General features: G+C 46.8%; 2 protein-coding genes across 2 annotated transcripts; one reads left to right on the top strand and one right to left on the bottom strand.

Moving 5' to 3' along the window:
* Nucleotides 1-21: 21 nt before the first annotated feature.
* On the bottom strand, nt 22-8,365 carry TMEM59 (transmembrane protein 59). The gene is made up of 8 exons (XM_075424444.1): nt 8,151-8,365; nt 5,236-5,341; nt 3,027-3,121; nt 2,675-2,827; nt 2,309-2,393; nt 1,909-1,993; nt 1,053-1,161; nt 22-307 (listed from the first exon to the last, which is right to left on the bottom strand). The coding sequence occupies exons 1-8, from the start codon at nt 8,334-8,336 to the stop codon at nt 152-154; spliced, it is 975 nt and encodes a 324-aa protein (XP_075280559.1). The 5' UTR covers nt 8,337-8,365; the 3' UTR covers nt 22-151.
* Nucleotides 8,366-8,545: 180 nt separating this feature from the next.
* Nucleotides 8,546-15,800, top strand: TCEANC2 (transcription elongation factor A N-terminal and central domain containing 2). Its single transcript, XM_075424035.1, has 4 exons — nt 8,546-8,655; nt 10,627-10,768; nt 12,690-12,883; nt 14,732-15,800. Exons 1-4 carry the CDS (start codon nt 8,554-8,556, stop codon nt 14,918-14,920), a joined length of 627 nt encoding a protein of 208 aa, XP_075280150.1. The 5' UTR covers nt 8,546-8,553; the 3' UTR covers nt 14,921-15,800.
* Nucleotides 15,801-16,994: the final 1,194 nt, after the last annotated feature.

Raw genomic sequence — 16,994 nt, 5'->3', positions numbered from 1 at the left:
TGAAAACAAAATCCCATGACATTTGTTGATTCTGTAACTTTATTTGCATTTAAAGACTGGCTGCTAAGCTTCTTGTCTGAAGAACCACCACAAACAATCAGGAGTTCCTAGCTCTGTTAGAATTAGTCTATTGGATCCAATGGAGACTTATTTAAATTGCTGATTGAGCCAGATTGACTTTTGTAGGAAGAGGTCCTGCTTCTTCATGCTCCTCAGTCTTGCATCTAACCACAACAAGTGCAGAGGATGGGTATCTGTTCAGTTTTTGTTCATTCATGTATTCCAAATCTCCATAGATGCTCAGCTTCTGAAATATTTAAACAATTTACTTTCAGACAAAGACTCTCCATACTGTGAATGCAATGCATGTCATTACGCAGCTACATCCGCGGTTCTGACTGCTGCAGCCCTTTAACACAAGTTAACCCAGGCCTTCCGTAACATCTGAAATTCATGGCTGGAACTAGATCTGAGCCCAAAAGAAACGGATTAAATCTGCCAGAACAACAGCAGATACAGTGCTCGTGTAACAGCTCCCTCCGTTCGCAAAGACTGTGAGACTGCTTATTTCAGGAGTTGCTGGGGATGCTAGCTCAGCCAGCCCTCTCCGCTCAGACCCTCTGTGCTCACCGGGAATACGTGGTCACTCCTGTTCTCGCTACTGGTCCTCCTGGATTACACCCACACCGGGTTCCACCTACACCATCCAGCTCTCAGTATAGCTTTACTCCCAGAGGAATTAGAAGCAGCCTCCATTTGTTAAGAGTAAGCTGAAGGTTGTCAAGAGGAAAGTGCTACAAACCAAAAGGCCTCATATCTGGGCTGCCCGAGTAAGGCTGAGAGCACCTATCACCCACAGGAATAAGCAAGAATTGCTCAGCTATAAAATCATCACTGCAACAACTAAATTGGTTTGCTAACCACGTTTGCAAAATAAAAAAGCTCTTTCTAGCTGAACCTCCCCCAAACGTTTCTTGGTCTCTACACAGCTGTAACACAGAAGCAACATAATGAATAAACTCAAAATATTCCAAGTTATAAAATAGCGTTACCTCAGATGGAACATATTGCTCTACAGCTGTAGCTACAGTTGCGCAACAAATCCAGAGCAGCACCAACACTGACAGGACAAGCGTAGTGGTTAAAATCCAACTGGAATTTCTGAAATGAAAAGAATGTTACTAGATTTCATACACTGAACGCAAGACAATGCATCCTCTAAAAAGTTTGGCTCAGTTTTGACTGCATTTCCTGCTGATTCATTAGCCTCTAGCTCTTCCAGCTACACGGGCCACTTCAGACTCCTGGGTACTCTAATATCTATTTAGTATCTGATCTGAAAGACACAAAAGACTTGCTGGGTTCTGTTTATTGGGCCCTAAGCATCCTCCCATTTACAGTCTTAAAACCAGATTTTTCTGTCGACATTCGGAGTGCAATTCACTGATCCTTCATGTGTAATCTTTTAAGGAGGAAAAGTAATCAGAGTAAGGGAAAGAGTGTTTTCAGCCTGGGAATGAGATACAACAGTGTCTTTCATATGAGACAATCCCAAAACAAAATATAAAACAAGTGCTTTGCCCTGAAACACATCCAGAGCTAAAGAACAGGCAAAACACAGGACTGATTAAACAGTTCACAGAACACACTGGAAAAACAGGGTAGGAAATTACCAATATGATGTCTGACTGAAATGGAAAGGAGAATCAAAGCTGGCAGAATAGCCTGCAAATAACATGGGGCCAGCACAGAAAAGCAGCAATAACAGTCAGACACACAATTTTAACTGCTACGCATCCTGAACCTAACAGACTTGCAGCACTTTGAGGTCTTGCAACCGTGTCCCTATACAAACACAAAAGGCCATCACCCTGCTCACTAGGTACAGGCATTCTGGAATACACATACATGGAAAGACACTTGAAAAAGCTGTCATTTTCTCGCTCTTCAAAAAGTCCTCGGTACGTCTGTGAACTTCCTGGACGTAGGTCCGCTGAAATACAACCGCAGAAAGAGTGGTCAGGAAAGCAGCAGAAGAGAAGACCCAAATGCCATACGGTTTGTTTATACAGAGAGCACAAATGGAAGATTTCAAAACAGCCCTAGCCTGCATGTTTCTATTTCCAGCAGAGCTGGGTTTCTACCACAGACTGTGCTTAGCATACACAGCACTGCCTACACGGCAAACAATTTTATTTCAGCTTTCTAAAAGTTTGCTTTTATGTACCACCTGCAACTTTTTTTTTTTTTTTCTTGCATAACAGGGAACATTTGCATTTGCTCTTCCGAAGCACAAAGCACAACTTACAGGCTGTCTTACTCAGCGACAAGGATCCTCTTGTATCTCCATTTTCCTGATCAAGCTGTGGAACATACTGTACTTCTGGCTTTGACTAAAACAAAACAAGGAGTTAGGAGATCCTGCTAGCAGGCTTCCACGGATCTTTATCATTTAGATTTTCAGACCTGATACAGAAGTTAACCGTAAGACATGCACCATTCACAGAAGTTTGATTTTATTTTTTCTTTTTCCCCTGCACTGGCCCTAAAGATAGTGAAATACTATGAAAAATCCACTTCTGACAGTGCTCCACAGTCTTTTCTGTGACTGGAAGGAGCACAGTTAAACATTTAGCAGCCAGAACACCTTAATCTCAACGAAAAAGGCAAGCACCTGGAATATGACAATTTTGCCATCATCTGCTTGAAGGTAGAAAGTCCATGAGGATGTTATGAAGCTCTGAGCTGAATCCATCATGTCACTCCAGAATGACCTCACCAGTGTCAGAGGAAAGAGGAGATGAATTCTTGGCATCAGGGACATTAACTGCAAGCACAACATTAACTGCTTTTCCATTTGTTTTTCTATGAAAAGGACAGAAGTCATGTCTGGCTCACCCCTCGCCCCATGCCTAGATTTCAGCCCTTAGGAAGATTTATCTTCCATTTGAAGAAATTTAAAAAAGAGAAGACACACTGAACAGAAAACAAGTAGGTGGTATTTGAAAAACATGTCATCTACTTACTTGCTCTTGCCTTAACTCAGCAAATGGCAATTGGTTCTGGCATCCAAGATGGCAAGCATATTGTTCATCAGATTGGGAGTATGCTTCAGTACAGGCTGCAAGGAAGAAGTTCCCCAAATGAGAAGATAAACTCTGCATTTTAGTTAAGAAAACATTTTCAGTATAAGTTGGATCAGAAACAAAGCAGCAGTTAAAGGACTGACAATCCCATTTGCAGGGAAAGATATGGCAGTCGCTTCAAGGGAGCATTTGCTCTGAGGTCTAATGAACGTTAAGGAATCAGAGCTTGGACAGATGAGGTAGCTGAAATCTGAATGCAATCAGATCAACTGATCAGAAATGTTACCCTGGTCAGACTCAGGGACACAAGTTTTCACTGACCCTCCCACTAGGACTTCAGTGTTTCTTCTACATACCGTGTAAACCATGAATTTTTACCTCAGAGAATAGAGGTGGAATCCTAAAAAGAACAGAGGGACCATCAGTCCATTAAATCCCTACGAGGTAACAACAGAAGTCATGGTATCACAGCAAAACCAAAGGACCATTTTCCTGCTAGTGTGTGGAGTACAGAAACTGCATTGAAAGTATTATGGAATAACTCTTTGTTTTACAAATAGCTTCTATTAATGGTTCACTAGAGATCATAAAGACCAAGAAATCTAAATTATTCAGAGAGAGTAATTTAGATTATCCTGCTCACGGAGAAATCAGGCAGGCAATACATGGGCATAGCTCCTCCCCAAAACTCTAAAGCGTAGGTGGACAATGCTGCAGTACTACCCGAACTAAAGAATCAAACCAAGCAGCAAAACAGACGACAGTAGCTCTCCCAGTTTTCCACAGGAACAAATCAACCACCATAAAGGCTAAGAAGCTGGCAGGAAGCATGGCATCAGCAGCTAAACATTTGAGTATTCAGCTCATAGCACCTGAACAGCAATTCCACAGTAAAACTGCCACCACACTAGTGTTTGCAGGCATAAAGAAGCATCAGCAGCCAGAACTGAGCAGATCAGCCAAGATGTACCTTGCCAAGCACAGAATACTTAGTCAGGGCACCAACCAGTGTAACAGCTTATAGAACATAAGCCAGCAAAAGACAACAGCCTCAGAAAGGAGAGCTAAACCAGAAAGTAAGCAACTGTTCAATTACCTCTACATGTGGTCTATTGCCACATTACCCTTTTACATGGCACTCTCTCATGCGTGGTTTGACAAGTAGACTGACATGCTGTATCACAGCTATACAGAGTGTATGACAGACTAGAGCATTAGCCCATTTCTAGAGTATTTAATGCAGTTTTGTATCACATTAGCATCTTTGCGTGTCAGGCTTTCTACTTGCATACCTTCCACCAGCTCTCTGAGCCAGCCACTAGCCCTCCTGTTTTGTGAGCTACTGAGCGGATAAAAGCCTCCGCGGAGTGCCGACTTATGCAGATGGGAGCTCCTACCTTTCCTGCTTTGGGTGGTTATGTCCCACTTCATCTCTGAATAAAACCGTGAATCAGCTGCCTCAGCATTATCGGATGAAAGTTCTATACAATTCCAAAGCCACTATTCATTGGCCTACAGTACACATATTTCATCTTCGCTGTGAAATTTTTGCTCTACCACAGATAATCTGAGAGAATTAGTCACCAGCATTCAGTGTCCTATTTCAAACAAAACACGTACCTCATTCCCAAGAGTTTAGCTGTACGTAAACCTCAGGGCGTAGCCTAGACTACAAGTAGCAAGGCAGACAGCACATTAAGATCTGTGTTCTTACTCTGCCTGAACAATTCGCTTTTATACACAAGTTTGTCAGGAATCGTAAATGGGACTGATTGTCGCATAGAATTGCTAAAGGAAAAGTGTTAATTTGACTGGACTTTCTTTCCTCAGCCATTTTGTGTTTTCTATGACAAACTATTTATAGTAAAATGAAGTATTACTGATTTATTTACAGAGACCAATGACACTTAAGAAATTCAGGAGAACAGAACACTAAGATTCAGGTAAGAAGAAACTCGTAGAGAACAGACAACGTTTCTTTAAGATGCTTGTTTTATATCCTGTACATAAACCTCAAGAAATTGTTAAACAAAACCAGAAAGCAACTGAAGTAACACCACCAATTTAACACCACCCTTTCAGACGTTCCTGCTCTTCCCTCTGTAAAGTCCCCACATTACAGGATGCTGAAGGAGTACTGAAGTCTTACCAGAGTCGCATTCCAGTTTGGTTCGATTCAAATCAATGCCATCGTCCACAAACTGACAAATGGAAAACAGTCTGCAGCCTCGCTGGCACGCGTACAGCTCCTCTTCCTGGGGAGGCACAAGAGAAGACTTGCATCCCTCCATTCAAGAATAAATCGTCAGAAAACAAATAGATTTCTTTTTTTGGAAGTGCTATAAAAAGCCACCCACGGGAGCATCATCCTCCTTCCCTCCGCTAGGCCTAGAAACCGTGACACTCTGGATGATCTGAAATAAAACCAAGCTACAGCTCTTTAGCACTAACATACCTATTCATTTATTTCAAATAGAGCTCTTCATTCGGTGGGGGGGCAGACCTGGAACAGCAAATTCTGTTTTGTAATTCCAGTCCTACAACTCACAAGCAAAATTGCACTGCATTTTTTTTAAGTGTTGAGTTTAAAAACAAGAAATACTGCTGCAAAAGATTTGCCTATGTTTAACCCTACAAAGAACAGTCTTCCATCTCAGAACTTAAACTGTAGAACTCAACAAGAGAGGACAAAAACAGACTAATTTTGACATATTTTATTGACACATTACAACGTTCCCTACCAGACTCTAATCAGAACTACAACAGAATTGTCAAAATAAGAGATTATCTTCTGAGGTACTATACCAGTGCCCTGGTTAACTGCTTACTTGCCAAATCAGTTCTGCAAACACACATTTTTATTTATTTTATTGAACTGAAGGGGAAAAGTGCTTCCTCATTGCAGGTATAAAAATTACAGAAAACCTACACCTAGCACTTCTTCTGTCTGCAACACCAAAGGGATGGACAAGCATGTTCCACACACAGCGCTCCCCACATTGCAGAACTGAAGACAGCCTCTATCAGGTGAGCGCTCCTGCTTACAATCACACCCCATCACGAATCAGACCCATCAAAACCACTAACTAGGTAAGCACTCAAATGACTGCAGCCAGTTGCTGTACAGGTGGGAAACGGACTCCGAATTGATTTAACAAAAACCAAACACGCCACACCTTGCTGTATAACCTGTTATAACTGAATTGGCCATTGTTTGTCTCTCAAAACACAAGTTCACGTGCTTTACAGGCACAAAAATAGAAAACTGTGTACATAAATTAAAACTTAACTCTAACAACACTGACAAGATGACTAAGATAGTTATGCTGTTACAGAAAACACATTTGTAGTTTGATATCTAGGCAGCATTAGCTTTAGCAGACAGATTTCTATTGCAGTCTTCCATGAAAGTCTTACTGAAGCTTGTCTTGTTTTCCAATGGCAACTAAACCAGTTCCCTTCAAATGCAAGATAGTTATGCTGTTACAGAAAACACATTTGTAGTTTGATATCTAGGCAGCATTAGCTTTAGCAGACAGATTTTCATGGCAGTCTTCCATGAAAGTCTTATTGAAGCTTGTCTTGTTTTCCAATAACAACTAAACCAGTTCCCTTCAAATTCAAGTGGTAGTTTTGTGACAAACAGAACAAAAACTAAATGTAAAGGAAGAGACGGATGTATTATTTGACAGCTCCAACAATACACAAAAAAATTCAAAAGTACAGTAACAATCACAGAAATATCAGCGTTCCCTGAACTTGAAAGAGTCCTGTAACAGAAATAAGAGCACTGCTCCAAAACAGTATGGAAACGTATCAGGATACTGTTTAGTCGTAATTTCTCAGGTTTAGTTCTTTCTCCTCACTATCACCACATGTAGGCACCAAAACATGCCACAAGTACAGATGTATTTGCAGTTTACTTGTATTCCAGATGTATATACAGTTTACTCGTATTCCACACAGCTCCCTGTTACTTCTCTCTGTGGGGATGCCAGTATCCACTAGTCACAAAATCTGATTTAAGCTCCACATGAAAGCAGACAAAGCCCTATTACTAACATTGTCACTGCTTCCATTTGCCCGCTGCCCTCCTGTGAAATCTCAAAGATGGGGTAAGAGCTCCCACCGCTTACAAGTTCAACCTGCTCCATAGCTGCAGCTGATAATGAAGTACGTTGCCAAGAAAGAATGAGGAACGATGAGATTTTTGGCACTAGAATTTCCAAATTCAAGCCAGTAGTTCACAGCTGTACAAAGCGGGAACCAAGAGCAAACTCTGGAGCACGAAACTAGATTCCCGTTAGACACTATGTCAGATCTTATCACAAGATGAAAAAAATTCCACGCAAGCGAATCAAAACACAGGTTGAAGGTTCTGACTCATCATAATTTACGCTTCACCCTTCAACATCCAAGTGCCACACTGGCACCCTGACTCAGGATCTCCAGCCTGTCACTGACACGGCACTGTTTTAGTGCCCAAAAATATGGAGCAGCCCGAATCAAATTAGAGCTGCTTCTTCAGGAATAGGAGAAAAAAAAGCAGAATATCGCCCCAAACCCACAAAAGTACCCAGCCCTAGCAAAGCTATAAAGTGGCGTTTATTTGGCAAGCTGCAACCTAACCATCTATTTTCAAAACGAAGCATCTATTTTTAGAGAAGCCATTGCATTCCCTGCTTTGAGGGGATGAAGATTTAAGCCAGATGAGCCTTGCCGTCGAAGAACAGTGGCAGGCTGCACCTGAGCACTGCGAGCATGAGCCTCCTTCATCTTTAAGATTACTGAAGGACACGTCCAGCACTGCCTGAGAGAACTCGCCCGGGGACAGGCCGCCAAAAGGGCTCCTGCCCGAGGAAACCCCCTCCTGTCACCCCGCAGCGAAAGGGCCTGAGGGGGGAGAGGGGCCAGGCCAGGGCCCGGCCGTGCCGGGGAGGCCGGGGCCGCGCTGCAAGCCAGCCCCGCAGCACGACTGCCGGGGAAAGGAGAAGGGGAACGGGGCCGAGCCCGGGAAGGGGCCCGCCCCGCCGCGGGGAGCTGTGAGGCAGGGCCCGCCCGTACCTTGGGGTAGGTGTGCAAGGAGTAGGTCAGCTGGCAGGCGCGGTGACACGACGCCGTGTTGCCCAGCACGGAGTCAAAGGCCTCGGACGAGGCGGCGGGCAGCGGCCCGGCTGCCCGAGCGCTGCCGCTGGCCAGAAGCACCAGGGCGAGAGGCAGACAGAGGAAGCCACTCCGCCGCCGCGCCATCTTCCTCCTCCCTCAGGCCCCCGCCGGCGGCTGCGTGCGCCGCGGAACTCTCGCGAGATTACCTCCCGCCCCCCTCCCTCCCGAGCGCGGTGCCTACTGGGAGATGTAGTCTGCGTCGCGCGACGGCCGCAGCCATCCCATAAGGCCCCAGCTCCGGCGGGAACTACACGGGGGAAAGGGGGAGGGGGCGCGCACTTCCGGGAGGGCGCGCGGGCGGATGGAGCGGTTCGTGGTGCGCAGGGCCCGCTGCCCGGAGAGCTCCCGGCGCGCCGGGCCGGCCCCCCGCGCCTACCGGCAGGCCACCCTCGAGTCCCTCAAGGCAGGTCACCGGCGGGGAGCGGGAGGGGCGGCGCGGCTCGCCCGGGCCTGAGGGGAGGCCTTTCCCCCGCAGCGCCGGGGCAGGGGCCGGGCCTTGCGCTGCGTGCGGGGTTGGCGGCGGCTCCTCTGAGGCGCCTCGGGCGGGCGGAGCGGCGTCAGGGCCTTCGCCGGGCTTCTACGCGGAGCTGGGCAGCGTGGGGGTGGGGACCGGCCCGCGAAGCACCCCGTCGGTCCGGTTCTTCGCCGAGATCGTCGGGGCGGCAGCCCTCACCTGATGAGGTTCAACCAGGGCAAGTGCAGGGTCCTGCGCCTGGGGAGGAACAACCCCATGCACCAGTACAGGCTTGGGGCAGACCTGCTGGAGAGCAGCTCTGCGGAGAGGGACCTGGGTGCGCTGGTGGATGACAGGTTGACCATGAGCCAGCAGTGTGCCCTGGCTGCTAAGAGAGCCAATGGGATCCTGGGGTGCATTAAGAGGAGTGTGGCCAGCAGGTCGAGGGAGGTTCTCCTTCCCCTCTACTCTGCCCTGGTGAGGCCCCATCTGGAGTACTGTGTCCAGTTCTGGGCTCCCCAGTTCAAGAAAGATGAGGAGCTACTGGAGAGAGTCCGGCGGAGGGCTACAAGGATGATGAGGGGACTGGAGCATCTGTCCTATGAGGAAATGCTGAGGGAGCTGGGCTTATTCAGCCTGGAGAAGGCTGCGAGGGGACCTTAGAAATGCTTATAAATATCTGAAGGGTGGGTGTCAGGAGCATGGGGCCAGACTCTTTTCAGTGGTGCCCGGCAACAGGATAAGGGGCAACGGGCACAAACCGAAGCATAGAAAGCTCCATCTGAACATGAGGAAGAACTTCTCTCTGAGGGTGATGGAGCCCTGGAACAGGTTGCCCAGGGAGGTTGTGGAGTCTCCTTCTCTGGAGATATTCAAGACCTGCCTGGACAAGGTCCTGTGCAGCCTGCTGTAGGTGACCCTGCTTCGGCAGGGGGGTTGGACTGGACAACCCACAGAGGTCCCTTCCAACCCCTACCATTCTGTGATTGTGTGATTCACGGAGAGTGGGGATGCGAGGTTAGGAAGGCTCCGCTGCGTTCAGAGGGGTTTCCTGAACCCAGACGGATTATAACGTGGCTCCTGCCTGAGCGTTTGGTGTGGCGTGGGGTCAGGCTGGGCACACAGCTTGAGTACAGCCGGGTGACAGCCCAAGCTGCGGTGTTGCCAGCCGTTTCGCTTCTCTCCCCAGTGAGGAGAGCCCCGCAGTTGGTTGCGTGGTGGTCCCGTGCAAGGCCTGCGCAAGAGCTGTGGAAACACAACAGAAAAACATTTACCACACCAAAGAGCTTATTAATGTAAGGCAGAAAGCGAAACAGTGGTGCAGAAGGCACCCCAGCTGTCTGACCACTGCTGAACCTTCGCAAGATGCCTCATGTCCGAAATACGAGACTGGCACTGTTTGCAGCCTGTTCTGTCAAGGTCTGTGGCAAAAGCAGAGTGAAAAACACTGCAAGTATCCAGTATACTTGAGTTTGCATTCATGTTCCCTAATGCTTTGTTTCTTTCCCTGCTGGCGTTATTTTAAATTTAAAGCCAATCTGAGCAGGATCCAGATTCTACCAGGCTGCTGATTAGCTGCCTTCCTCTTAATCCCTTTTCCTATTAAAAGACATTTATGTAACGGGCTCCTTAAATTCAAAACACTTCCCTTCTAGCAGACATTTGCTGTTACATGCCCTAAGTTTGGCAAACCAACGTGAAGCATTTTGCTTTGCTTTCTAGTTACTTCAGTCTTGATTTGCAGCAGCTGCTGATGACAAGCAAGTACCCATCATTCCAGGCTATCACGTATTCTGTGCTCTGGTTCATGCCATAATCAATAATTCATGTGTTGATAACAGCCCCATTAGCTAAGATGAAGCCAGTGTCCTTATTTATAAGAAGAATGTTCTGCTTCCTAATAGCTTTTCTCTTTTGCAGAGAGTTGTGGTTGTGGAAGACATAAAACGATGGAAGTCTATGCTTGAGCTTCCTGGGCAACCGAAAGAGAATCTGATCGAAGCTTTGGAGGAGCTGAAGAAGAAAATACCTTCCAAGCAAGTGTTACTTTCAACAAAAATAGGTACGTCTTGTCTGATCTAGGCTGTGAATATTAGGCTGTCTTGTGTGTGCTTGGCTTGTCAGTACAAAAGAGACTAGCTTGCAAGCTTTTTAGGAAATGAGAGTAGCTGGCAGTAAAAAGTGGTTGACATCCAGTGTGCTGTTTTCAGAGCTTGGACTGAAAAAGTCACAGAATCACAGAATGGTAGGGGTTGGAAGGGAACCTGTGTGAGTCATCTAGTCCAACCCCTCTGCCGAAGCAGGGTCACCTACAGCAGGCTGCACAGGACCTTGTCCAGGCAGGTCTTGAATATCTCCAGAGAAGGAGAGTCCACAACTTCCCTGGGCAGCCTGTGCCAGTGCTCCGTCACCCTCAGAGGGAAGAAGTTCTTCCTCATGCTCAGCTGGAACTTCCTGTGCCTCAGTTTGTGCCTGTTGCCCCTTGTCCTGTCTCTGGGCACCACTGAAAAGAGTCTGGCCCCATCCTCCTGACACCCACCCTGCAGATATTTGTAGGCATTTATAAGGTCCCCTCTCAGCCTTCTCTTCTCCAGGCTGAACAAGCCCAGCTCCCTCAGCCTTTCCTCATAGGACAGATGCTCCAGTCCCCTCATCATCCTCGTAGCCCTCCGCCGGACTCTCTCCAGTAGCTCCTCATCTTTCTTGAAGTGGGGAGCCCAGAACTGGACACAGTGCTCCAGATGGGGCCTTACTAGGGCAGAGTAGAGGGAGAGGAGAACCTCCCTCGACCTGCTGGCTAATTCCTCCCAGCTTCCCTGTTTGTTACCAAATACTGCATCACCCCATCTGTGGTCAGATTTTTGGAAGAGCTCTTCTTGGGCACCTCTGTGTCTTATTTTTTCTCCTGCTCTCTGTCAGGGGCATGGCAGAGTGCTCTCTTGCCATCCGAGACATGGCTTATCTATTTGACCTGCCTGAATCCTCTGAACGTGGGAGAAATTCCCCTCAGATTGGCCCAGAACTGCTTACCGCATCTTCACACTGAGAAATCCCTGGCAGATGGGCAGCAACATGCGAATGACGCAGCCCGATGCCTGGCTCTTTTCCATAGGACCTGGGGGAGGGATGATGTGAGACCACATGGTCCCTGCCTTTCATCTTTGGAGAGCATCCCGGCGTGAGGGACAGTCGTGCTGGCCTTGGTTTGCCGTCAGAGCAGCTGGATCTCAATTCAGAGAGCCTCCCTTGCCTAAGAAAAGGAGAGGCGATCTGCCCCTCTCCCCATACTTCTGAATTGCCGTTTCGTTTGCCGCGTTCAGCTTATTCAGGCTTTTCCCGAGATTTTTCCCAGTGCCTGCCTGAACCCGGCCGGGCTGGAAGAGCCGCCGAAGCCTAACAGTGACATCTCCTGGCCAACCGCGCGAGTGGTCAGGGAGAGACACCCCACGAGAAGAAGGTCCCCTTTGTCTCCTCGCAGAGGAGAGCCTCTTGCAGTGGCAGGCGCTGTCGGTTGGAAGGATTCTGCTCGGAGTCGCTGTGTTGTTTGCATGTTATAAAATGCTGTGGTCATCACCACCGACGTCTGCTTCCGTAAAGGGGTTTTCAGTTTAAAGCCAGCATTCTTTGTAGGCTAATCTCACAAGCTTTCACCCAGTCTGGTATCTGTGTAGAAAATCAGCGTAGCCCTGTGTTACACGAGTGTCGCTCCACACCTTGGTCACTCAGTAAGGTAATTTTCACATGTAGAGGTCAATTCCTTGCTAATTGCTCAGGCAGAAATCACTGCAGAAGTCAAGGAGTGAGAACTTCAGGCTTCATTCCCAGTAATTTTATATTTATATTTGTGTCAATGCTCTGGTTGTTTTGCTGACACTGCCTGAATTAAAAATGTGTGTGGCTGCTTTAGCACCAGTGTGATTTGACTGGTGTCCATGATATTTTGTCCACCTCCCGAAGCTGAAGGAGCTGTTACTGTTTTCCAGGTCACACAGTGAATAAGATGCGCAAACATTCAGATCACGATGTGGCCAGCCTCGCCAAAGATATTTACACGGAGTGGCGAACTTTCATCAGAGACCATTCAAACAAACCCTCAATAGAGGTCAGGAGCGATCCCAAGACCGAGGCTTTCAGAAAGAACGCGCGGAAGCTGCTTTGTGAAGCCCTGGATCTAGAGGTAGCATTCAGATCCATTTGTCTTTGGCTCAAAGAGTTCCTTCTCGGAAGAACAAGTTAAACAAACCTCTTTCAGCCGTAGCTGCTGTAAAGCTGGTCCTGCCTGCAGAGTGGGGACAGAACCAGATGATCTGTTCCTGTTTTCAATTATTCTCTGCATGCCCCTGTTTATAAGTAGCTTTGTTTTCAAGGTAGATTTTTTTGGGGGAGGGGGGTTGTTAACCAAGTAAACGTGCTAATTGTAAGTGAGGTCTCTCATTTACATAACCAGTCAGCAGAGTAATTGTGTATCTACTGCACTTGGGCTACAAGAGGAGGAGGAAGTTAACAGAACATAAAGTTTTTCCTACTACTTAACAGCTGTGGAAGCAACACTGGGACCTTTTGGGTGTTTCACATTTAAGTAATTAAACATTTGTAAATTTAAATCTATTGCAAAAACAGAGAGACAAGGTTGACAGTATATAAAGTGGTGATAAATGCCAGATCCCTCAGGTATCTTTAAGTAAATGAACAAGGCTTTGCTGTAAGGCTTAATGAGTAGTTTGCTTGGTCTATGAAATGCCATAATAATTACCCTTTTTAATTTATTCATTAATTATCCTTTAAATGGCAAGTCAAGTGATAAGCACTCAAGAGTTTCAAAGCTGTGTATTTGCTAGCTGTGAGAACAACCTCCCCAACTTCCAGTCCAGCTGGACTGAGGCACCACAAAAGGATGGTTTGCTGTGGGAATGCCTGAGAAAGGTGGGAGCTCGCCTTTGCCAGGGCGCCAGGTCAGGCTTAGTTCTTGGAAAGCACATCTACACACAGTGATAAGGCTGGTAGTAAAGTCTGAACCTGTGGGACCTAAAGGCTGTGGTACCACCCTAAAAGGAGTCGTACTGGGTAAAGCTGAATTGCCTCTGAACAGGACTCACCTGGAAGCACAGCAAGGAAAAGTACCCTTCTAGCTTGCAGCTAGCACTGTGTGTGTCGGCGGAGCTTACAGCAGCAGACGAGCAGCGTATGTAGGCAGGGGAGGCACAGAGGTACAGCAAATGGGGAGCAGGGACACCTGAGAGGCTGACAAAAAGAAAGGTGGGGCTGAATGGATCGGAGGGGCTTCTAGTGCTGCCCAGCAGAGAGGCAATTTAGTCATGGGGAGCAAGAACAGAGTGGGCAAAGGGTGTGGAGGAATACTGCTTGGCACACGGACATCTCTTCCATGCAAAGCATGGGAGATTCCCCATCACAAAAGGCAGAAGTGAAATGAAAACCATTTCTTGGTGGGTGGGGGATTTTCTTCCTAAGCTGTGCTAAATTACAGGTTTTGGCACATGTTGAAGCAATAACTACATAATTAACATTTAGCAAATCCCTTTCTACATTCTTAATTACACCTCCTTCTCCACACAGAGAGCCCGCATTTCCCTTTATAGTACCAGGCAGAGTTGCCAAGCGTTTGGCATGTCTTAGAGTTGCTGTCGGAATCAAGTTTAAAATAGTGTCCAAGGTAGCTTATATCAGCAAGATCAAAGGTGAGCTTTATGGAGACAGTACAACGCAGCTTATAATTGCAGTGGAGCTTGATACTCAAAGTTACTTGCAGATTAGTTTCCTGTTGTGATGGCAAAGTACGGCCACCCAGCTGGAGATGTGGATACGTTCCCTGCTACTGACCATGTTGCCTTGTTCTTTAATTGCTAGGGTGGAATTAAATTGCTCTTCCTGTTATACTTGTGAGAAGAAGTAGATTTCCTTGAATCTCAGCTGATTAATGAGGAAACGCTGAAAAGCACCAAACTCCAATTTCAATCCGTCTCCTTATTAAATGTAAAGATCTAATTTTATACTTTGCTGTTTTCAGATGGATCACCCACTGGCTGAAAATATTGAGCGAGAAGCTTTTCATCTCTCTTCCCGTCTCATTAGCGCACCGTATCGCAGAATGGTGCGAGCTCTTGTCTTCTCGTTAAAGCACAAACCTGAAATCCGAGCAGAAGTCAAGACTGGCACGCTCACTGTCCCCGCGTTTGTACAGAGCCATAAAAAGTGAGGTGTCGTGCTTGAACCTGGGGGAGAACTTCATGTGCCTACGTCTCTGTGGAGCAGGGAGCCCTCTCTGTCGTGGGGGGAGCGCAGAAGCGCTGACAACGTGACTCTCTTGGCACCACGCTATGAGCGGGGCTGCTGAAGACAAGAACTACTAATGATGAAAGTGGTGCTGTAAATCTCACCTGGTGGAAGTCCGCGTGGGCTTGTTGCAAGAAAAGTTTCTTCTACTCTGCCGTGTATTTTCCTGCTACAAAGCCATCTCTGACTCACCCATTTCTCGCTTCTGCCCATTTGTCATACCTCAGTTTAGCTCCATCCCTGGTGTGGATCTTCAGGTGTCATCAGCTGAATAACAGAAAGGAGCAGCTCTGTGCTGTGCTGGTAGGAAGTACGGGGAATTCAGGGTAATTGGGAGCAGATTCCTGGTGGATAACTGCAAACTCTAGTTAACCCTAAATCAGCCACGTGGGCTGCAGCTCGGCCCTGCCTGTGGCAAGAGCTAGCTGTTTTGCCAGGCTGGGTGATTTGCCTCTGCTGCATTCCAGGGTCGGATGTAAAATGGGTTTCCATACCTTGCTATCCACCATTCCAAAGGCTCAGTCGCCCTGCGACTGTGGGCATTTCCTAAAGCCCTGGGGTGAAAATCAAAATGCCCCGGAGTATAGGTGCTACCTAATGCCTCTGCTGTTTAACAGCGGCTCACTCAGAGCTCCGTACCTCACTCATGATTTAAATGTGGTGCTTGTTCTTACCGTAAAACATGAAAAAAACTTGAAATGAATTTTGTAAATAAAATCAGGTTATAAGCAAAATACTCCTTTTAAAGGCTTTTTTTCCTCCAAAAGAAACACAGTTCAGAATGATTGTGTGAACAAATTTAACCAACAAACTATTGTTTTAATTCCTTCTAGTTATTAAAAACTGGAAATCTTGCCTCTCGTATTTGCTCCGATTTCTTTAGTGCCCCAAGTCATCTTGTTCTCCATATGCTGTTATTTAAGCTGTGGCAGGCGAAGTCTTTCTCTGCTGGTGGGTGATAAAGTGCTCTCTGTTCTCTGTGTGTGTGTATGTACACAAGGGACTGCTCACAAGTCCCCGTATCAGGGTAGAGAGAACCAAATACAGGGATGGGTGAAACCTGCTCGTTCAGAGTCGTGGGAATTGAAGTCTAATATACCGTAAGGAAGCGACTTTTGATCTGTTGTGGTCAGCACTCTTGTTTCAGGAGAGTCACTCAAGGATAGGTAATGCAGTGGGAAAACTATGAATTGGTCTTCATCCTAAAACAGGACTGAGTGTCACCATGTGGACCTGCTGAATTTTCTTCTCTGGACACTAAAAACTAAACACTCAAAACTTACCGAAGGTGTTGAACTCCCTAAATTTCAATAGATAATTGCAGGTTCTCTTAAGAACATCTAAATCCTGTTTTGTTTGCTTGGGCTAGCGCAAGGCCATTTCTTTCTGTGCACATTGTGACGTACCCTCAAACAGCCAGCTTTTCTGAAAACAGCGATGCTCTGGCCTACAGACGGTTCATTTGCAGAAGGTTAAGGTTGGGTGTGCTGGAGACAATACGAGAGGGAAACTGGGAGAGGTGACTATATGGATAATACCTCGATAAAGAATTAACACTTGTTGAGCAGGCTGTAGCAAGGGATGTGAAAACCCTCAATTTATTTCTTACAAGTAATCAGCTCCCTTTCCCACTTAAATAACTTCAAACTGCACAGCTGTGATTGAATTCACCTACCCTGGGCTGTCATGGAAGGTGTTTTCAGGATCAATGAACGACCTAGGTTTTGCTTCCAGAGCTGCAGCGCCAAGACCTGCAGTATTTATTTTCAGCTTTCTGTTCCTGGTGCTGGGCTGTTTTCCGTATTTAGGTAATGTGTGAGAAGCAAAAATCCTGAAAACGAGGAACTTCTGGTCCTAATGAAAGCCAGGCCAGAGAAGTGTCCCACACAGGTCAGAGAACTTCGGTTTACACTGTGCTGTCCGTTGGTTTGCCAGGCAGGTCTAGGAAGCATCCAGACTGTTGGTGATGCGCAGTGCGGGTAACAACGGGGGACAGC

Source organism: Opisthocomus hoazin, chromosome 6 (genome assembly GCF_030867145.1).
Source record: "Opisthocomus hoazin isolate bOpiHoa1 chromosome 6, bOpiHoa1.hap1, whole genome shotgun sequence".
NCBI lineage: Eukaryota > Metazoa > Chordata > Aves > Opisthocomiformes > Opisthocomidae > Opisthocomus > Opisthocomus hoazin.
The sequence above is the reverse complement of the archived record's forward strand: the minus strand, read 5'-3'. Positions and strand labels throughout refer to the sequence as shown.